General features: G+C 43.5%; 1 protein-coding gene across 2 annotated transcripts in view; it reads left to right on the plus strand.

The window, feature by feature from the left end:
- The window catches only part of ARHGEF9 (Cdc42 guanine nucleotide exchange factor 9), a 96,684-nt gene that overhangs the window by 48,350 nt on the left and 25,110 nt on the right, over window positions 1-23,224 (plus strand). The window contains exons 5-6 of one of the 2 annotated variants that reach the window (XM_015810775.2): window positions 1,375-1,504; window positions 20,580-20,711. In XM_015810775.2, coding sequence (XP_015666261.2) covers window positions 1,375-1,504; window positions 20,580-20,711 — 262 coding nt within the window. The remainder of the gene's footprint in view (window positions 1-1,374; window positions 1,505-20,579; window positions 20,712-23,224) is intronic. The other variant, XM_029283107.1, reaches the window with a different exon arrangement.

The following is a 23,224-nucleotide window of genomic DNA, read 5'->3' on the forward strand; positions in this document are numbered from 1 at the left end:
ATGTTGGCTTTTTTGGCAGCTGCAGCACACTGCTGGCTCATATTTAAGTGATTGTCCACTAGGACTCCAAGATTTCTCTGGCTATTGGTGTTCATTGCCTTATTCTCAGGATGCGTGAGAATTCCTTTAGCGTTTCTCCTGGTGGACTTTTTGAGGTTTTGTGTTTTAGGTTGCAATGGATGCTGCTGCTGTTTAGGGTCTGTGTGTGTTTATGACATGGCTTGCCATCTCTCTTGTAGACTCCCTGGCTGTCAACACTTCCTGATATGAAAAGGCTTAGGGCAGCGGTAGGCAACCTCAGCTCTTTTATGACACATGGACTTCAACTCCCAGAATTCATGGACTTCAACTCCCAGAATTCCTGAGTCATGCTGACTCAGGAATTCTGGGAGTTGAAGTCCATGAGTCATAAAAGAGCCGAGATTGCCTACCCCTGGCTTAGGGCAATAGGAGTATATCCCCCTAGAGAAGGGATTGCATAATTAAAGATCAGACATGTGTGTGCAGATTCTTGATGATTTTGAGACAAAATAATACTACGCTTACACTTGTGAGAAGGTCATATTTTTTTCTTTTCTTTTGAAGAAATTCATCAAATGTCATCTGATTAAAGCAGGAGTGCTGAAAAACTTGTAGAATAATTCTAATATAATTTCACAACCATAAAGGAGCTTGTTATAGCCCATCTGAATTGAGTTTGGAGTCTGTCTGAACGTTCCTCAGGACCCTTGGCTAATTTGCTACCTCACCTAGCCACCATTGCATGGTTTATTCAAGAAGCTATAGCTAAGGATTCTTCGGCAAGACAAACTGTTGTAGTGTCCAGCCTTTACTGGCTCTGGTGAGAAAGTTCTCAGATGAAATTCAGGGGTCCATACTTCCACGTGAAGAAAATTTGCCAATCATATTGGATGACGAACAGGCCATAGATCAAGGAACATGTGCAAGCTTCTCATGAAACAAAGAGTAGAACATAGAATAATGGAGTTGGAAGGGATCTTGGAAATCTTCTAGTCCAACCCCCTGCTTGAGCAGGAGAACCTAGACCATTTCAGATAAATGGTTGTCCAGTCTCTTTTTGAAAGCTTCCAGTGATGGAGCACCCACAACTTCTAAAGGCAAGCCGTTCCATTAGGCTACAGCCCCCTGATAATTCTTATTGTATCAGATTTAATTTTATAGTTGAAGGGTTACATAGCTAAACATCTTTGGGAGACACCAAAGAACCACTGTCTACCAGAATGGCTCTCTTAGGCTTAAATTGTTTGATCCAATCTTCCATGCACATTTCGTCATGTTCCCAGGTGACATCCACCACTGTTATATGGCTGCTGTAATTTTACAGGCTGTTCCCCCACCCCTTTTTCTGCCCAGTGATTACCGGTACGTGGCCGCTGCGCTTGCTGTCATGAGGAACGTGACCCAGCAGATCAACGAGCGGAAGAGGAGACTGGAGAACATAGACAAGATCGCTCAGTGGCAGGCGTCCGTCCTGGATTGGGAGGTAGGTGGGCCCTCCTTCCAATATTTGGCTTCTATCTATGGCTCAGTGCAAGACTTCAGACTAGATCGGGCATTTACTCCCTGACAGCTGATCGCTGGGGATTTATGTGGTTATTTCCAGAGGCAATTTATGCCCTACATTTTCATTAGGGAATGCCTTTCCCACCATCTCCAAGTCCTGTTGCTTTGATGTTTGCATTGTAGACATTTTGTTTTGGGGCGGGGGAGGCATTGCTCATTAGGAAATTCAGGGTTTTCTTTAGCTCAAGGCCTCCCTTCCCCGTTGAGTCCACTGTGATTAAGTTAACTTGGGCAGATGCCTGTGAAATTCCTGCAGTGCCCTTGACGGTGGATCAGCGTCATCTTTGGTTAGTTACAGCTAGTACAGTTAAAACCTCTTAGGATTTTTTTTTTTTGTCCTGTTTCCTTCCTTGAATTTCGCACGTATTTATCTAAACTGCCGTAGGCTTCCTTTTCCTGGGAATCAAATGCTGTACAGGAGAGATCGCCTCCGCCTCCTCCTTTTATTCCTACAACACTCCCACGAAGTCAGCTGAACTGAGAAGGTGTCTCTTCTGGTCAGCTGTCTTAGTCATAAAGCTATTAATAACCCTTTCTTAGGGAGAGAGGCTAAGAATTGGACCCTGGAGATTTATTTGGTCCTTGTTTGGTTTTGTTGAGAGCATCTTTTCAGAAGCCCGTCTTTGTGGCTTGTGCACCATGGTTTTTATTATTATTACAGGTAGTCCTTGACTTACAACAGTTCATTTAGTGACTGTTGAAAGTTATAACATTACTGAAAAAAGTGACTTATGACCGTTTTTCACGCTTACGATCATTACATCATCCCCGTGATCAAAATTCGGACGCTTGGCAACTAACTCAGATTTATGACGGTTGCAGTGTCCTGGGATCATGTGATCACCTTTTGTGATCTTCTGACAAGCAAAGTCAATGGGTTAACCAGATTCACTTAACAAACGTAACTAATTTGCCGTGATTTGTTTAATAACGGTGGCAAGAAAGGTTGTAAAATGGGGCAAAACTCACTTAACAAATGTCTCGCTTAAGCAACACAAATTTTGGGCTCAGTGTGATTGTAAATCAAGGACTACCTGTATTATGGTACATTGCACAGTCAGCCAGATGTTTAGACTGGATTTGGCATTTTTGGTCCACCTATCGAGTCCTTCCCAAGGACCCGGGATAGGCAGATGTTCTTGTTTGATGGTGTTGAAGGTCTCATCGCAGGATGTAAGCTGTTCTGACTCAAGCTGCCTTTTGCAATTGACGGGTGATGATTTTGTCAATGCCAGTGGTGTTCAAGTGATGCTCCAGTTGTTTAATAGGCACCTATTGATACTGGGACTATTATTATTATCATTATCATTATCATTATTATTGATCATTGCACAGTCAGCCAGATGTTCAGACTGGATTTGGCATTTTGTCTACCTATCAAGTCCTTACCCAGGACCTGGGATAGGCAGATGTGGATGTTTGATGTTATTACAGATATCGTCGCAGGATGGAGGCAGTTCCTAGTAAGGCCGCCTTTTGCAATTGACTAATGGCGAATTTGAAACTGACTTTTGCAATTGACGGGCGATGATTTTGTCAATGCCAGTGGTGTTCAAGTGGTGCTCCAGTTGTTTAATAGGCACCTATTAATACTGGGACTATTATTGTTGTTGTTGTTGTTGTTGTTGTTGTTGTTAAGAATATAAAATACAAATGAAAATAAAAATATTGAGAAAGTGGGAAAAGAGAAAGAAAAAGGAAGGAAGGAAGGAAGGAAGGAAGGAAGGAAGGAAGGAAGGAAGGAAGGAAGGAGAGAGAAGGCCAAAAAAAGCATTGACTTCCAATATTTTTCACTGCATTAAATACAAAATAAAATTACAGCCTCAACTTTTTACGTAACTACTAGTATTTCTGTAATAGCAAGCTAGTTTAATCAGCAAAAGCCAAAGTCAAAATTTCATTTTTTTTCTATCTTAAGCACAAAGTACAGAAGTGATTTCCAAGTAGAAACAAAATTGGATATATTTTTTCTCTGATTAAAACAGTTAATTTTTGCCATCTCTGCTCCGTTTTTCTGTCCGTTCTTCTTTTATGAGGTTTGTGTACCACAGTTGATGGCATAATATTATATGTAACTCAAGCCATGAAGAACGCTGTGGTGGCACAATGGTTAGAATGCAGTACTACAGGCTAACTCACTGCTCACTTCCAGGAGTTCGATCCTGACCAGCTCAAGGTTGACTCAGCCTTCCACCCTTCCAATGTTGGTAAAATGAGGACCCAGATTGTTGGGGGCAAATATACTGACTCTGTAAACCACTTAGAGAGGGGCAGTAAAGCACTGTGAAGCAGTATAAGTGCTATTGCTATTGCTACAATTGTGGACATGTGACTTGAACCACTGATGTATTGATCACCATAGTGATTAATTAACTCCATTTCTATATTACTGTCCTCTCATTGCAGTTAAGACAATTAGCCATTTATAACTTAGAACACAAATCCTATCTTGGCCTACTAACATGCCGAGATGTGATCTCCATGCTTTTCTGTGGATACACCTATTGTGGGCAATTTCTCTATATATTTTTTTAAATATATCTGCTAATGTGATTCTGTTTTAGCCAAGTAATTAGCTGAACAATTTCCAGACACATTTCTAGTGTTTGAAGTATACTTGCCTCTTGTGAACCATACACAAAGTATTTATTAAGAATATAAAATACAAATGAAAATAAAAATATTGAGAAAGTGGGAAAAGAGAAAGGAAGGAAGGAAGGAAGGAAGGAAGGAAGGAAGGAAGGAAGGAAGGAAGGAAGGAAGGAAGGAAGGAAGAGGTAAGAGACAAGGCCAAAAAAAGCATTGACTTCCAATATTTTTCAGTGCAGTAAAATACAAAATAAAATTACAGCCTCAACTTTTTACATAACAACTACTAGTATTTCTGTAATAGCAAGCTAGTTTAATCAGCAAAAGCCGAAGTCAAAATTTCATTTTTTTCTATCTTAAGCACAAAGTACAGAAGTAATTTCCAAGTAGAAACAAAATTGGATATACCATATTTTTTTTCTCTGATTAAAACAGTTAGTTGCTCTTCTTTGCACTTTTGCCAAAGTCTCAACATCTTTTTTGTAATGTGGTGACCAAAACTGGATGCAGCATTCCAGGTGTAGCCTTACTAAGGCTTTATAAAGCGGTACTAATACTTCACGTGATTTTGATTCTATGCCTCTATTTATACGACCAAGGATTGTATTAGCTTTTTTGGCTGCTTCCGCATATGACTGGCTCATGTTTAAGTGATCGTCCACTGGGACGCCAAGGTCCCTCTCGTAGTTACTGTTTTTGAGCCAGGTTTCGCCTAGTCTGTACTTGTGCCTTTGGGTTTTCCTGCCTAGGTGTAAAACCTTGCTTTTCTCCACATTAAATTTCATGTTGTTGGATAGGGCCCATTGTTCAAGTCTGTCAAGATTTTTTTGGATCCAGAAGACAGAAGCTTGTCTTCTGGGGTGTTGTCTGTTCCCTGCCAGCTTAATATCATCTGCAAAATTGATGAGTTCCTCTTCTATTCCTTCATTCTAAGTCATTTATGAAGATATGGAAGAGAACTGGGCCTAAGACGGAACCTTGTGGTACCCACTGCTTACTTAGTAAGTGGCTTAATGAATATATCAGAGCTATGCTATAGTCAGGCAAAATCAGCTATCCCATTTCAAAGAGATGAAATGGCCTCTGTTTTATTTCTTGTTATATTTCTAATAACTACATAATATCACATATTTGTCAGGCTTCAATGAGCCAGGAACCTGAGATAATACACCTTCTCTCCCCAATTGTAGAATATTCTTATGCTAAACATCTTTTTTACTATATGCATTCTTGAAATAGTGTTTTTTTTTAAAAAAAAGGTGAAATCTTATTCTCTAACGTTTTCTTTCAGATAGTCCTTATTTCAAAAGAATAGCTTTGTTGTTCAATTTCTACCCAGAATTAAAACTATTGTGAAATAAATATTTTATCTGGATATTTGTTAGCTGTGCATGGCCATCTAATTGGTTATTAGTTATTTAATTTAAATTAAGAGATATGATTGATGGGAGAAACTGAAATGGAGGGGGTCATCAGGGGGTCGTCAGGTCGTCATCAAGAGGGGGGAAACATGATTAATTCTCTTTCCTTTCTGTTCTTTCCTTACTCCTTTGCATGTATTAATGCAAATAAGGAATTCCTTTCTTAATGGAGATTAATTCAGTGCCTTGGTTTGTTGTTTTTCTTAGAGCCTTGTTGGCTCTTTGATGTTCATTGAAGCACGATATATGGAAATATAACTTGAGAACAAACGGAGAAGGACAGGACTAGTTATACCAAATTAATTATGGATTATTACTTCTTTAAAGGAATAGCACATGAAACAGAAGATAATCAGGCATACATTAGCGTCCTTCTGCTGTTTGCAGGGAACCAATGTAAGATACCCCTTAAGAACACAACAGAGTAACAGAGTTGGAAGGGACCTTGGAGATCTTCTAGTCCAACCCCCTGCTCAAGCAGGAGACCCTATGCCATTCTGGACAAGGGGCTGTCCAGTCTCTTCTCAAAAGCCTTCAGTGATGGAGCACCCACAACCTCTGGAGGCAAGTTGCTCTACTGGTTAATTGTCCTCTCTGTCAGGAATTTCCTCCTTAGTTCTAGGTTGCTTTTCTCCTTGATTAGTTTCCATCCTCTGCTTCTTATCCTGTCCTTAGGTGCTTTGGAGAATAGGTTGACCTCCTTCCTCTTTGTGGGAGCGCCTCAAATATTGGAACATTTCTATCCTGTCACCCCAGTCCTTCTTTTTTTTTTTTTCTAGTCTAGACACAACCAATTCCTGCAACCGTTCTTCATATGTTTTAGCCTCCAGGCCCCTGATTGTCATCCTTCCTCTTCTCTGCATTCTTTTCTGAGTCTCAACATCTTTTTTTTTTAAATAATACAATAGAAAAACCTCTCAAGTGTATGTCATCTTAGGTTAAGAAAAGAATAGCACCCGAGGTACTTAGTATTCATGAGAAGATGGAGAGTTGCAACTTGACCTTTGTGCGGGATCGATAACTATTTTGGTCCCGTCATCATTAATACCGTGAGAGGCTGGTTGTTAGAGCTATGGCGCCCATCCAACTATGCAGAATGTGTCCCCCCCCACTTCTCCTGCCTTATTTAACAATTCAAAACTACCCATCGAAGCAGCCTCTGGGAGAAAAAGAAGCAGCTGCATTATGGAAATGAGTGGGGATAAGGAGATTAACCCGAATTCTCCACTGAAACAGGAATAGTTCAATATAATTTTGGCCTTGGAATTTTAGGCTATGGTTGGCTGAACATTGTACCTTGCAAGGAATGTTCAGTTGTGAGTGGCAATAAGTAATTTTTCAGTTGGGTTAGACCAGGGGTAGGCAACCTTGGCTCTTTTATGACTCATGGACTTCAACTCCCAGAATTCCTGAGTCAGCATAGTGTATTCCTGGGAGTTGAAGTCCATGAGTCATAAAGGAGCCAAGGTTGCCTACCCCTGGTGTAGACCAACTGAGAGCAACTGCCTTGAAAATGGATTCAGGCAATCCAAGCAGTGAGGTTGACTCATTGCAGTGGAATTGTGTGTGGGGGGCCCCACACCAGGAGTGGCACATGGCAGTTCTTCCAAGCTCTTTATTGTTTTGGACTCATAGACAAAACCTTGCTAGACCAAGTACTCTACTATCTGCATCTACAACATACTCTGGGAGCTATTATGGAGGGCCTGTCTTCACCCACTTTCTCTCACACATGATCTCTGGGCTGAGTTGTTCTCTTACTCCTCTGGAATAAATCCCCTTTCTCCTGGGAATCCATCTCATCACTACATTCCATCACAACATTTATGGACTTCAGCTCCCAGAATCCCTCAGCCACCATTTGTGGACTTCAGCTCCCAGAATTCCACAGTCAGCATGTGTCAGCCTCAAAACCAAGAACATTTCTTCCAAGCTGAGTTCTTTATTGTGTCAGACTCATAGACAAAATGTTGCCAGACCGAAGGCTCTACTTCCTACATCTACAGTATACTCTGGGAACTATTAGGAAGGAGCTATCTGCATCCTCTTTCTCACATACATGATCTCTGGGCTGAAATGCATCTTACTCCTCTGAAATGAACCCCTTGCCTCCTGGGGATCCACCTCCTCAATACATTCTATCACATTGTGTTGGGGTTTCCATATGGAAGCATCTACTATCCTGATATACCTTCCTGTATAACATATATAACATATATGACCAGGGGGGCGTTCTATCAGGTACGCCTGATTCACCAGTTGCGACCTTTTCTAGACCGGGATGCCTTGCGCACAGTCACTCATGCCCTTGTCACCTCCCGCCTGGACTACTGCAATGCTCTCTACATGGGGCTCCCCTTGAGGAGCACCCGGAGGCTCCAGCTAGTCCAAAATGCAGCCGCGCGGGCGGTGTTGGGAGGGACTCGTCGCTCCCATGTAACACCGCTACTGCGCGAGCTGCATTGGCTGCCGGTGGCCTTCCGGGTGCGCTTCAAGGTGCTGACCATCATCTTTAAAGCGCTCCATGGCATCGGACCTGGATATCTTCGAGACCGCCTCCTGCCGCAGATTACCCCCCATCGACCTGTACGCTCCCACAGAGTGGGTCTCCTCAGGGTACCGTCGGCCAGACAGTGCTGGCTGGCGACCCCAAGGGGGAGGGCCTTCTCTGTGGGAGCTCCCACCCTCTGGAATGAACTACCCCCAGAGATCAGGGTGATCCCTGATCTCCCTTCCTTCCGCCGCGCCCTTAAGACATGGTTATTCCAGCTTGCGGGACTGGTCTAGGGGAAATTTTTAGAGGGGGTTTTAAAATAATTTTAATTAGACCAATTATTAATATTTGCCTTTTAATTAAATTTTTAATCTGTAGTTTGATAGTTAGTATTTTTATCTGGTTGTTAGCCGCCCTGAGTCCGTAAGGAGAAGGGCGGGATATAAATATAAATATAAATAAATAAAAATAAATAAATAAAATAAATATATATCCAGAATCTCCTTAGAATTATGTTTTTACAGACCATTGATATCATATCATATCCTGTTTGCTCAGTAGCAGGATAACCCTAAGCCAGGGCTAGGCAACCTTGGCTCTTTTATGACTCGTGGACTTCAACTTCCAGAATTCCTGAGCTAGCCATGCTGGCTCAGGAATTCTGGGAGTTGAAGTCCACGAGTCATAAAAGAGCCAAGGTTGCCTACCCCTGCCGTAACCCTTCGGGGCAAAGACAGATTTTTCATAGAGTAAACTGAAAAACAAAACAAAACACAGGAATGGAAGTCATTCCCTCCTCCCCCTTAATCAAAAGCCAGTTTCCCCTATTTTTATCTCTGACTTCCATTCCAGACCATTGTATGGCTGACTCTTCATATAATCCATATCTGGACAAATTCTGGGGTTACCGTAACCCAGTTATATCCACTGAAACTCATAGCTCTATGACTGTGAATATATTCAAAATATGAAGTCAGAAAAAAGACTTTTACCCACTGTTTGTCAACTCCAGTATGGAGCCTGGACGTTCAAGATGGTCCCGTTATTCTTAGGGTTTGAAGATTGAAATTTGAAGGCCAGGCTTTAAAAAATACAAATGCAGCTGGGATATCCAGATAAGGTTTGGAATAGACAGGAATGCAAGACCAGCTCTGACTTGTATCTGACAAGTTGAGCTTTTAACAGTGACCGAGGCAGCAAAAGGAAGAAGGGGCTTGAAAGAAAGACATTCAGGTTCAAAACAAAAACTAAATTGAATTGATTGGAATTTTTTATTGGCCAAGTATGATTGGACACACAAGGACTTTGTCTCCGGTGCGTAAGTTCACAGGGTACATACATACAACAACAAAGTGATAGAAACCCTGAGAAATGCAGCACAATTGCTGGTAGGTTTGATTGGAACTATTCCCAACAAAGGCAGTGGAATTTATTCCTTGGGACCAAGCAATTCTCAGCTGTTATTGCAACCTCTTAAAATGAGAAATGAATTTCTGGAAAAAAAAAAAAAAAGAAAACCACCCTCCTGAACAAAGCAAATTATTTCATCGCAATTAGGATTTGGCAAGAAAGATCCATGCTGTTTACCTGTAATTGTTATATTTGGGTCTGTACGTATCAGATACAACTATAATAACCTTACAGCTCTTTGGCAGATGTTGTTTATGTGTGCTTGACTTCATATTCTCGGTGGAGAGATTTTTCTAGAAATGGGATAATGAGGTTTGATAAAATCGTCCTTCTGGAATGCAAAACAAACACACAACATATCGTACACACACCCCTTTGCACCACCCTGTGCCCTCAATTCTGTTGCTTTCACCATACTTTAGGTTAGGCTTAGTTTGACATGATAGCAGTCTTCCGATATTTGAGGGGCTGCCACAAAGATAAGGGGGTTCACCTATTTTCCAAAGCTCCTGAAGGCAGGACAAGAAACCGTGGATGGAAACTAATCAAGGAGAGAAGCAACCTAGAGACAAATTTAACCCCTTCTTCTTTGTGGCAGCCCCTCAAATATTGGAACCCTGCTATCATGTCACCTCTGTTCCTTCTTTTCATTAGACTAGACACATCCAATTCCTGCAACCATTCTTCGTATATGTTAACCTCCGGTCCCCTAATCATCTTTATTGCTCTTCTCAGCACTCTACCTAGAGTCTCAAAATCTTTTTTATATCACGGTGACCAACACTGGATGCAAAATTCCAGGTGTAGTCTTGTCAAGGCATTATAAAGCAATACTAAAGCTTCATGACCTTGACTCTATCCCTCTGGTAATGCAGATGTATGTCTTCCCATCTAGACCAGCCTTTCTCAATGTTGGCAACTTCTATGTGCTACCCTGCCAGCATTCTGGAAGTGCAGCTCCACATATCTTAAGGTTGCCAAAGTGGCGAAGCACTGATTTGGACACTTCCCTTGATGAATTGGCTTGTCTCAAAGAAACCCCAAAATAGGTTACAAGCTTATTTTTCTAGCCACTTCTTATCCTCAGAATTGGTAAAAAAAAGCCACTGAGGTGTCTTTCCGCTGGCCATTGTTCCTTTCTTCTGATTAGCACATCTAATTAGTATGACATGACCGCTCTGTATTACATCCTAATTCATTTCTATATTCTCATTCTCTAAGTGGTTTTTTGGCACGTCCCGGCATTATCAAATTCTAGGAAAATGACTAACTGTACAGAAATTTAATTTGTGCTGTCCCTTTAAATCGCTTCTGTCTCCTGCTCCTTCCAGTTATTTGTGACGCTTCTAGTGAAAACCTCTGTGCTCTTAATTATGTAACATACGAGTGAGCAATGCTGCATTATCAAATCCAGAGGTCAGCGTGAATAAAAGTGTGATACAGGTAGCCAGCCTCCCTTTTTTTCAATGCTGAAGCAGAGTGGGGAGATAGGACCACCTGGGGTGGTGGGGAAAGGAGGGGTGGGGGAAAACAGCCTTGCTACCCCTCCCCAACCTACTGCCAGAAGCAGAATGAAAAAGAGAAGGGTTGCTCTGTCCCTCTTCTTTTCATTCTGTTCTTCCTGTCACCTAGAAGGTTAATCAAGTAATCAACCGCTCATTAGCGCACAAGAGCTGTAGTGATGGAAAACATTTGCTTTACAGAATAATACAACCCAAAGCCAGGCTGCCTGATTCCAAGCAACCTGGTCCCTCTGGGGAGGAGGAACAGCAGTTTTGCAGGTGTTTTGTGCACAAGGAACTTGGTCATCCGTGACACTTATTTGGAGAGTGCAGTCTTGCGGAGTTCTTCACTTGTCACTCATCTGGATCATTATCTGAGGCTGTAGGGGTGAGGAAGGCTTATTCCCATGGCCTAAATCCTGCAAGAAAAGTGAGGGGTTTTTGATGAGGAGGAAGGCCTCTAGAGATGATTGTATAGTCATAGAAACATAGAGCTGGAAGGTCTTCTAGTCCAATCTCCTGTTCAAGGCAGAAGCCCTTCTACTGTCTCAGAGTGTAAGGGAAGGTGGTAGAGCCTGGGGGCAGAGTTAAAAGAGAGATCAGCCTAGAATCCCTACATAGCCACAAGTGGACTAAGACCACCTTCCCCTTGAATTCCATTGACCTTTACCTAGCTCCAAGCAGGTGCTGACCATAGGTTGAGAAGATTCCTGTGCATAGGTTTTTAGCAATAAATTGGTTTAATTCACATGTGGACTTGGTCCTTTGCATCTGACATGGACAACCTTGAACACCTCCAGCGATGGACTATCCCAGTGGTGGCGAACCTATGGCATGGGTGCTAGAGGCGGCATTCAGAGCCCTCTCTGTGGACATGCGCGCCGTCGCCCCAGTCCTAGGCCTTCAGCTGGGTTTTATAAAACCTTTTCGCTTTAGGCCTCCGCTGCTGTGTACAAAAAAAAAAAGGTTCAATCAGTCAACTTCAAGTTCTCGGAGGAAAAAAAAAGATCTTGCAAAGTTGGAATTGATTGATTGAACATTTTAGTCCCACCCAGTCTGCCGTTACCACCACAGCCACACCCAGCCAATGGGCCATGCCCACCCAATGGGGCATGCCCATCCAATTGGCCACACCCAGCCAATGGGCCACACCCACCCGGCACTCAACGATGCATAAGTGGGTTTTGGGTTGCAGTTTGGGCACTTGGTCTCTAAAAGGTTCGCCATCACTCGGTGCAGTTTGGGCACTTGGTCTCTAAAAGGTTCGCCAGTTGTGTATCCACAACTCCAGGAGTCAAGCTGTTCTATTGATTAGTCATTCCCACTGTCAACAATTGTATTGTCAATTGCATTCATCCTATTGGATGGTCACTTTCAAGAGGTCCATTGAGTAGGTGGAGGTTTAGCTTAAAGACTGAGCCACCGGAAGCCTACAAAGTTTGATTCTGATGCTCTGAGCAACAGGTGAGAAGACATCCATTGTCTTCTGAGCTGGGAGGGAGATATTTGGGCGTTGTGTAGAGGATGTGGTTGTTAAGGCCCAATCTAGCATTGAAGTCCCTTCCCAGGACTACAGAGGCGTTTGGCTTCATCAACGTTAGATCAGTAGCAGATGTTTCCTGTTCAGTCCACAAGGCTCTGATCTGGGCTTTCTGTCTCATTGGGAGCAAATAAGAATTTATTATCCGCAGGGTACCATAGTTAAATTGGATTAGCACCACCATGGTGTATGTCTTGAGTGGATGGTTTGTGATCATTTGGTCCCACTAGGACAGTGTTTCTCAACCTTGACAATTTTAAGGCATGTGGACTTCAACTCCCAGAATTCCACAGCCAGCAATGCTGGCTGTGGAATTCTGGGAGTTGAAGTCCACATGCCTTAAAATTGTCAAGGTTGAGAAACACTGCACTAGGAGCTTGATGGTGGACAGTTGCCTTCACCAAAGTTTTTGTTCTTCAGAGCCTCTTTGATCTTGATCTCCAAATCTCTTCTTTAATGTCCAAGGGAGAGATTGCTTCAAGGAGGGTGAGATTTGCTCTTAGGACAGGGGAGATCCACCTGAAACTATGCAAGATTTAGAGACACCTGTTTAAAAGCCACAGGCGATTCATTGGCCTAAGATAAATGGTTAGTTTAACAGGGCAAGCCACTAGCATATAAAATGACTCCACTTCCTTCCAACACTGATGATGTTCCTTAGTTTGGTAATGAAATATCTGCAAGAAAACAACGAAGCTCAGAGAGCACTCAGGACCCCACAGCATTGGACCCTTGTTTACCAGCCACTGCAGATATGCCTCATTCTCCCTCCGTCACAGTGAAATGCCTGAAGTCAAGATTATATCATTTTCTTTTTTGCATTCTTGTATCTCTCTAGCAGTTGTCCCTGAGGGCCACACACACACACACACACACACACACACACACACACACACACACACATCTACTTGCACTGCATTGGGGAAAGTTATTCTTAGATGTGGAGATTTGCATATTCATCACTGCTGTGGAGTCAGTGGGATTTTGCCATTCACTGCCACTAATAATAATCTTTAACTGCGTCACCGTCACTCTAGCAGTCTCAGGTTTCCTTTATGGTGGCACGGAAAGAATCCAGGACTTTTCTAAATGCTGCTTCCCTTGGGAAATAAGGAGATTTTACATAGCGTGTGATATCTGGGTCAAGGAGAGAAAGTGCTGGGGATTTTTTGGGCAGCTTGCTTCTAAATTGGTTGTTCTTGGAGATGGACTCTGGACGGGGATGGCACAACTGCCCTGCCCTCTTGAATCTCTTGGCAACTTTTGGTTCCAAGGGACCAGGGATTCTTCTGGAGCACCTTCAGGACTGAGAGTGGAGGACACTGTTTTGCAGTGGGGGGGTTTCTCCTCCTTCTTTCGTGGTGAATTCTGGTGAACGTTAGTGTGGGAGAAGAGGAGAGGTCCAACCTTAGTCCTTTCTTGTGTGGGGTGCCTCAGTATTTGGGTTTCTCATTGGTCTTCTTTAACGTCTGTCTGAAAGTTCTGGGTGATGGGATAAAGCACCACCAGCATCTTGATGATGCACAGTTACACATCTCCATCCCTGCTCAGGCAGGCATTGTTGTTCAGATGTTGACCAGTGTCTAGTGGATATGGGGAGGAATTGGCTCCAACTCAATGCTAGTTTATGGATTGACTCAGGGTTTTGGGCCTCCCTTGATCCTGAGATGTCATATTTGACTCTCAAGGGAAGAGCACTCCCCTCAACAGAGCTGGCATGCAATTTAGAGTCCTCGTGGATTCGCTACTCTTGCTGAAGGAGCAGGTAGCAATCCTAGCTACTGGTAGGTGGACCTTTACACGGATCCATCTTGTGCACCAGTTGTTCCCATTTCTGGATTAGGGAAGCCTTGTTCATTATCACTCATGCCTTGATGACTTCCTGGTTGGATTACTGAAGTATGCTCTACCTGGGGCTGACCTTGAAGACCATCCAGAAATTATAATTGGTCCAGAAGGCAGCAGCTTGTGCAGTGTGGAGTGCCCCTCAGTTTGCTGCTGTTTGTGTTGTGCTGGCTGCTATCCAACCCATAGGCACTGGAATTAGGTAAGGCTGGAGCTCAGTGACTGGGTTTTTTTTTTATTATTTTATTTTTTATTGAAAATTTTATAAAATTTTACAATATAAATCCCCCCCTTCCCCAAACCCACCCTTCCACTCCCCCTTCACTTCCCAGAGCCAATCACAGGGTTGACAATAAAATAATCATACTCTAACTAACATTAATCAACTATTAAGATAACATATCTGTAACCTCCTTTAACTCTTTTTTAGACAAATATACAGTTATTAAAGACAATAATAATAACATCACTTTAATAATTAAAAATATAACTAAGTAAACTATTCTGACCTCTATACAACAATAATACTCTAAAATTCACTCAAAAATGGGTTTGTTATCTATTGGAGAATGTTAATTTAGACCCTAGGAGCTGCTTGTTTTTGTTTTTATTTATTTAGGAATATTGTTTTCCATTAGCTTTGTCTTTAATGTTCTTATCACTGCTACTGTGAGCTGCCCAGAGTTATGGCACATAAGATGAATGGTTCTCTAAGTGTCTTTAAATAAATGGACAGTCCAGGTTCTTCTGCCTTCTGTTTGTCCTTAAATGAACTCTGCTTATCTGTAGCTTCTTAGACACTGCATGAGTCTCCTTGTTTAAAAGAGACTGAAAAACAAAGCTGTGTGGACTGGATTGTCCCCTTCTTTAAGACCTGCCTTTAATTCACATGATCGGTGTGTGGTTGCCTTGCTTTGGAAAGGTGGCTTTGTGATACAGTCTGTCTTGAAAGTCAAATAAGCCACCTCTGGGTGTGAATTTGATTCCTATCTTACGTCAGCTCAAAGGATATGATGGAACTGAAAAGACAAAGTCAGATCCAATTATAAGAGACTAGAACAGACATGTCAAACACAAGGCCCGGGGGCCGGATGCGGCCCACGAAGTGGTTTCATGCGGCCCGCGAAGCCATCCTGGAAACAGTGAGGGAACGGCCTCCGCTGCCTTGGCCCTGGCCCAGGCCAGCCGGGAGCCAATGTACAATTTTGTGGTGGCCATCTATGCTGAAATGCACTCAGTCTTAGCTCCACAAGGCCGTCTGGAAACAGCGAGGAACCAGCCCCTGCCACGTCGGCCCCGTCCCCTGGGTGCATGCTGGGGAGGTGTCACCCTTTGTGAGGAATGAAGAAATGCACCATCGCCTGGAAGTGGCCAGCAAATGGTCCTCGCCTACTTCACATATCTGGCTTGATGGGCTCTGGGGGAGGGGTTTCAGCAGGCAGTGGGGTGCTCTCACAGCCCCGAGAGGTTGAGCCGGGTGGTGTGAAGCTCGCCAGCTTTGCACTTTGCTGCCTGCTGAAACTGGGCAGGCTGGGGGCTAGGCAGCATTGCACTTCTCATCAGATTCGTGCCACCTGGCTCAGCTCTTGGCGCTGTGAGGAGAGCGCCCTGCTGTCTGCCGAAACCGGGCAGGCTGGGGGCTGGGTGGCATTGAGCAGCTAATGTTGACTCTCACGCTGCTCATGGCATCCCCTCCCCCAGAGCCCACCAAGTCAGATATGTGAAGTAGGTGAGGGCCATGTGCTGGCCACTTCCAGGCAATGGTGCATTTCTTCATTTCTCCCGAAGGGTGACATCTTCCCAGCTGCGTTTCTTGCCTGTTTTTCTCCCTCATCTCAAATATTTTCCCACCACTCTGTACTTAGGAAGGAAGGAAGGAAAGAAGGAGAGGGAGGGTCTTAGGGAACTCCTGCCTTAGTCCTGCCCTGCTGCCCTTTCACCATCCCCTTGCCCCCTCCTCCTGGCCTATCTTGGGGGTCTCCCATCCTATTGCTAAGGAAGCTTTGAATACAAAGCCGGGTCTCCTCCCATGGAGAGGGAATGGGCCTCCCTCTGACTTTGCCCTCGTACCCATCATGAACAACCTGGCTAAGGAGAGCAAGCACAGCATCAGCAGCCTTGAGGAGGAGGTAAGTGCAGCTGGGCGACCACTTGGGGAAGTGGGGCTGGGCTTGGTGCCGCGGGTGCTCGGGGGCCAGGCTGGGCATTTGACCTCTGCTGTCCAGGGCTCCGGGCAGCCCGCACCACCATCCAGCCCCCCTCCACATGGCCTGAGAGGAACAGTGAGGCTCCTCCAATGGACCATGCCTTGGCACTTGCCCCAGTCCCACCCCCTTCTGCCAGAGACCCTCAGATCTGTCCCACTCCTGCCCAGGCCCCCTTGATGTGAATGGTGTAGATCTGGCCATGCCCACCCAGTAGGCCACACCCACTCCATCCACGCCCACCCAGTAGGCCACACCCAGCCTGGCCACACCCACCTGCCCCCCTGAGGGCAACTGCAATGCTGATGCGGCCCTCAATGAAATTGAGTTTGACATCCCTGGACTAGAGAGTTATGACAGATCTTTTCAGCACCTTGGACAGATCACTTTAAGTAGAGTTGTCTCGGCAACTTAATCAGCTTTATGAAGGCTCCCTTATTCCATCCTCGGAAGGGTTACCGTAACTATGTCTACGACTCCTCATAAAGTAGAAGACCATCTAGCAGCTGCTATCTGAATTTGATAAATGTGTTAGAGCCGTGGTTTGAATGATCCTTACTAGACATCAGCTCACTAGATGGTTTTATTTTTATTTATTAAATGTATATGCTGTCCATCTGACGAATATTAACTCTGTCACTTTCCACCCTAGTATCCTCAGGGTCACAGATTGGGTCAAGTTAGACAATATGGTGGTCAGGTTACCACAGCACAGTGACCATAATCAGGTTTGGTTTCATTGATGGCTGAGTTCCTATGGTTTGCCAAATCCTATAATGGGATTATACTTTCATAATCGCTATAATCATGGAAAAGGTTATACCCAAAACAGATCAATATTATTATGACTTCCTACGATGGCTTGATTAAAACAATTTATTAAGATAATAAAGTACAGCTCCCCTCCCCTAAACACTGAACCAAACTGATTTTAAGCTAGTTTAGTATAAATGGCACCAATCCAATCATTCTGCATGTCTGCTCTAAAAATTCAGTACAGTGAACACACATATCTTGATTTACAGCATAAGCTCAATGTCATCAGTGTCCTATCTGCTTCATTGGAGAATGTTTCTGGGAGTATCTATGTACTCTGTGTATGTGTGTCTTTCGAAGGAGAGGTCTACCACCCTAGATAGGACCTGAGGTGCAGACTTTGCAAAGAAACAATCCAACACATAGTGGCAGGGTGTAAGATGCAGGCAGACAATGGATGGCACAACCAATGAGCTAGCATTGGGGACAGGAACATCTACACAGTGTATAGCTAGACTCTCTCCGGGTCTGGATGGGAGACCCTAAAGAAGGTTGTGCAAAATAAGATCTTATGAGATTTCCAGATCCAGACAGACAGGCAGATACTGCCCAATCAACCAGGTAGACGAAGGACCTGAAGACAGGGGTGGTGATAGCATTGCCAGGTGACAGCAACATCAGGAAGAAAGGAGTATGTATGTATTATATGCAATTACATAGCCTTGTAATCCTTTATTTATGGGCATCTGCGGGAGGCAAGTGACATGATGTGCATTGTGTCATTGCAGAAATAATACAACATGACATAATTTCTCATGACATGCATGATACTACAATGGCTTTTGCCAAATGCTGATAGGTCTAAGGGGGTGCCGTTAATCCAGCGGAGGTATATCAAGGGGATTTTTATACCCTAAGGCTTTCTTTCTTGCTTACTGTTCCTGGAGCATCACAGCCAATATTCTATTTTTAGCACTTTTCCCCCCTTTATTTTCTACAATAACGCAACCTCAATGACCCATGAATGCATTAAGACCCCTGCTCCCTGGAGGAGCCTCTCTTTTGAAACTAAAAGTGTGTGTGGGGGGGGGGGGGTTGTGAAAATTACAGCTGAGTCAAAGGCTCTTAAACCAAATTCTGCTGTGAGCTTTTCAAGGGAACTTTTTTCATAATGTAAAGGAGAAAATGGAAAAGTCAAAAGGCAGCTTATTGATGGAGGATAGTAGAAGAATTACAGAATATTTAGAGCAGGGGTCCCCAACCCCCAGTCCGTGGACCGGTACCAGGCCGCGGCATGCCAGCAACCGGTCCGCACAGACAAGCAAAGCCCCATCCGTGGGATGCAGGCAACACATAAAATCACGCACTCTCCGGTTCGTGGAAAAACCTCTCTCCATGGAACCAGTCCCTGGTGCCCAAAAGGTTGGGGACCTCTGATTTAGAGGTTCAGAATTGAAAATCTCCCATAGAAACGGAGCCTGCTCCAATCTTTAACATCCGCCCCCTTTCCCACTTCAGTTACATAAATGCAGATGGCGTCTTTTCCCAAACATCTCAAGATACCGCGCAAGGTCTTCTGAATGGCACCAGGGCAAATGAGGAAACTTTGGGGTGCATTACAGTTAGTTCTTGACTGACGGCCACATTGGAGCCCAAGATTTCTGTTGGCTAAGCGAGACATTTGTTAAGTGAATTTTGCCCCATTTTACGACCTTTCTCATCACATTTGTTAAGTGAACCACTGAAGTTGTTAAATTGGTAACGTGGTTGTTGAGTGAATCTGGCTTCCCCAGTGACTTTGCTTGTCAGAAAAATCACGTGATGCCGGGACGCTGCAATCGTCATAAATGTGAGCCAATTCTCAAGCATTCGAATTTTGATCACGTGGCCACAGGGAAGCCGCAAAGATTGTAAGCGCGCAAAAAAAGGTCACAAGCCCCCTTTTTTTCCAGTGCCGTTGTAACTTTGTACTGTCACCGAATTAACTGTTGTAAGTCGAGGGCTACCTGGATTGGACGCACAAGGACTGCAAAGGTTCAACTCAGAATGACCCTTGCAAAATGACCCTTGAGAATGTTCCAGGTGCTACAACACTTTTGGATTTGTCATTATGGAGAGCAAAACTTGAAAAAGAAGACAGCCCACGTTTTGTACAGTGTGGCTTCTTTTATGGGAAGGAAATACAGGATAGCAAGAAAAATAGGGGTGAGTAAAGAAAGCTTTGAAGTGACAGGTGCATGGACACAATTCACAGAGGAGAGCAATTGCACGGTTCAGAATTTCAAACAAGAAAGTGTTTGTGGAGGTGAAGGTATCCTTAGCAAGCAGCAGCACCTTGCTAACCTTGGCTGATCTCATAAGCCAAACCTGGTTAGGATTTGGGAAAGGGAAATACCTGGGAATTCTAGTGGGAAATTGAATGAAGAATCAACCTCAATTTATTTCATGCTATACAAAGTCAACTATGATTAGAGCATCATAGATCTTCTTCTTCTTCTTGTGCCATATCCATTATCGGATGTTGGCGATCATGTTGGCGATCCTGTTTTTATCAGCAGCCGCACGAAAAAGTGCTGCTGAGTTTTGTCCAAACTAATCCTTTAGATTTTGAAGCCACGATGTTCTTCTTCTGCCTGGACCTCGTTGGCCTTCCATCTTTCCCTGGAGGATTAAATGGAGTATGCCGTATTTTTCTGGGTATCGCATCACATGTCCAAAATATTCTAATTTTCATTTTTTAATTGTTTTGATGATTTCCCTGGGCTTTCCCAGGCGGCTGATCACCTCCTCATTTCTGATCTTGTCAACCTAGCTTATACGTAACAGCCGCCTGTCAATCCACATTTCAAATGCTTCTAGTCTCTTCAGGTGGCCTTCTGTCAGAGACCAACTCTCTACTCCACAGAGCAGGATAGAAAATATATAGCATCATAGATAGGCTCAGAAAACAAAATAAAATGACTTATTTGCATGGGTGCCTTCATCAAGAATTGAGCTTAATTGCTGAGTACCTTTAACTTTCTAATCTACTATAGAAAACATGGCTTACATAGCTAGGAAAGAGAAGCCAGTTCTGAAATAAAGCTAACCTAAATGTAAGAATCTGCAAATCTCTTTGCTCTGGTGTTATGTTTCCGGCCCATCTGATTTCTTATTTTTTACAAAAAGCAAAGCAAAATCAAATGGGGGACAATCCTTATCCTGAGGGGTGATTAAGTTCTCCTTTCATTTCAGGGAGAGGACATCTTGGACCGCAGCTCTGAGTTGATCTACACGGGAGAAATGTCGTGGATATATCAGCCTTACGGACGAAGTCAGCAGCGCGTCTTCTTCCTTTTTGATCACCAGATGGTTCTTTGCAAAAAGGTAAGGACACGTTTGAGTCTCCGCCGGATGATCAGTGAATTTGGGTTTAAGGCAGGGCAAGTCAACCTGTATCCCTAAGTTGTACTGGGTCCTGCAAAGCCTGTTTGGCAGCTGTCTTTGCAGAACAACAGAATTGGAAGGGACCTTGGGGGTCTTCTAGTCCAACCCCTTGCTCAAGCAGGAGACCCTGTACCATTCCAGACAAATGGCTGTCCAGTCTCTTCTTGAAAATCTCCAGGGATCTCTGTTGCTCTTCTCTGCACTCTTTCCAGAGTCTCAACATCTTTATATTGTGGCGATATATAAAATCTTGAGCCACGGAAGTGGTTCAGCCCTTCCAGGCAGAGCAGACAGGAAATATGACCAGATGAGTTTGTTCTACTTTTTTGTAAGACTATCTTAACAGAATCTTGCTAATCTGATTGTTCAAATATTCCCCCGTCTCTTTTACAGCCTGAGAAGTTAGGGAGGCTTCTTTGAATTTCTTTCTTTGTCTGTAATGCAGCTATGGACCATGTCCTTGCCTCTTAAGGTCATTCCCACATACCGTTACAAATGGTCATTGCCAAAATTGTCAATCCTTTGAGAGCTAATTCCCTTCTCCAAACAGGATTTGAGTCAGATCAAAACATTTTGATTGTGCTTAGTTGGGTGATGTTGTGGTGCCTTTATAGAGCCTGAGGTGATCTTTTCTTTTAAAAAAATGTTTTTTCCTTCTCCAAAAAGATGGTCACCCATCTTAGGTCAAAGACCAGCCTTCCTTCTTCTTGTTGCTCAGTCACTAAGTCTTGTCCGACTCATCACAACCGAATAGATCATAGCCCACAACCCCCCCCACCTCCCCTGTCTCCCAGGGTTGTTAGACACCTTCTGCCCTGATGGGCTAATCTTTGGGCGTCATGTCTTTTAACTTTTGGGGTGTCCATTGGGTGTTCTTGGCAAGGAGGCTGGAGTGGGTTGCCATTTCCTTCTCCAGTGGGCCCCATTTTGTCAGAACTCTCCACTATGGCCTGTCCATCTTGGGTGGCCCTGCACGGCTTAGCTCATAGCTTCATTGAGCTGCAAGCCCCTTGGCCACAACATGGCAGTGATCCGTGAAGAGGCCAATCTTCCTACATCCTTCCAGAGATACACCTGAAACACACGTTCATTGTAAGTGAGAAAGGAAAGTACACCTCTACACATTGGCTGTTTATTTATTCTCATAAGCCACTTTCTCCAGGAAAAAAAAGACGGAAGGAAGGAAGGAAATGGTGGGAGGGAGGGAGGGAGGGAGGGAGGAAGGAAGGAAGGAAGGAAGGAAATGGTGGGAGGGAGGAAGGAAAAGGGAGGGAGGAAGGAAGGAAGGAAGGAAGGAAGGAAGGAAGGAAGGAAGGAAAAGGGAGGAAGGAAGAAAATGGAACGAAGGGAGGGAGGGAAGAAGGAAGGAAGGAAATGGAAGGAAGGAAGGAAGGAAGGAAGGAAGGAAGGAAGGAAGGAAGGAAGAAGAGATAGAATATGTGAGTATCAAATACAAGCTAACATTTTCAACAAATAATCAGGAAACTTTTGGCTAGATTCTTGCTTGTCTGAAAATTTTAGAGGGTAGATATACCGCCTTCTCTTTCCATTGTGATGAAATTCTGTGGTTGTGTTAGAACATGCCCTGAAATAGGTGTCCTACTTGTAAACGGTATACACATAGCATTGCAAAGTTTATAGTAAAAAAAATGCAGTAATTGTATTGGGAAATGTACAGTAAAAGTTATGACCATGAGGAGAAAATGCATTCAAAAGCTAGAAGATAGAGACCTTTTTTTTTTAATGAAACCTCAAAGCCTCAGCAGTCAAGAATATCTTTCCAACTTGGACACTGAAAGCGGCCCAATTTATATTGATCTGTCTATCATTAGATTTATTTCCAGAAAAGTATGATGAATGTGTAGTTTTGGTATCTGAAGCAGAACATCCAGATTCAGTCATAGTTTTGTTCCATAGAGCATCAACCTTGTGAACGCTCAAGTTTCCTCTTTCTGCTATGAGTTTAAAATGGACAGTGATTAATATTTATATTGATATATATGTATCGGCATAGGTATATACAATATGCGCGCGTGTGTGTGTGTACGTATGTATGTATGCATATAGTAGCATGTATATATATATGTGTGTGTGTTATGTGTGTTTATGGGTAGATATATACTTTTTTTTGAGAGCAGGCAACAAAATTTCATTTTTAATGTGGGCCAGTGTGCTCATAGTAAAATTGACAATCAAGGATATCTTATCTAGCTTAAAAGATTCCTTGAACGGCAATAGGTGGTTTTAGATGAGCTAGTTGTCAACGCTGCAAATACTGTATATTCTTGCTTTGACAACATGCAGAGCTGTCTGGCATTTTTATAGTTAAACCAGGCAGAAGGGGAAAAGAAACCGGAAGTAAATCACATCTTCCAAGTTGATTGGAAGATGTGAACCATGACCCCAAAGAAAGGTGGGAGGGAAATGCTTAGAAATATATGCATAGCGGAAAA

This window comes from Protobothrops mucrosquamatus, unplaced genomic scaffold (genome assembly GCF_001527695.2).
Source record: "Protobothrops mucrosquamatus isolate PMUCROS unplaced genomic scaffold, P.Mucros_1.0 scaffold19, whole genome shotgun sequence".
In the NCBI taxonomy this organism is placed as follows: Eukaryota; Metazoa; Chordata; class Lepidosauria; order Squamata; family Viperidae; genus Protobothrops; species Protobothrops mucrosquamatus.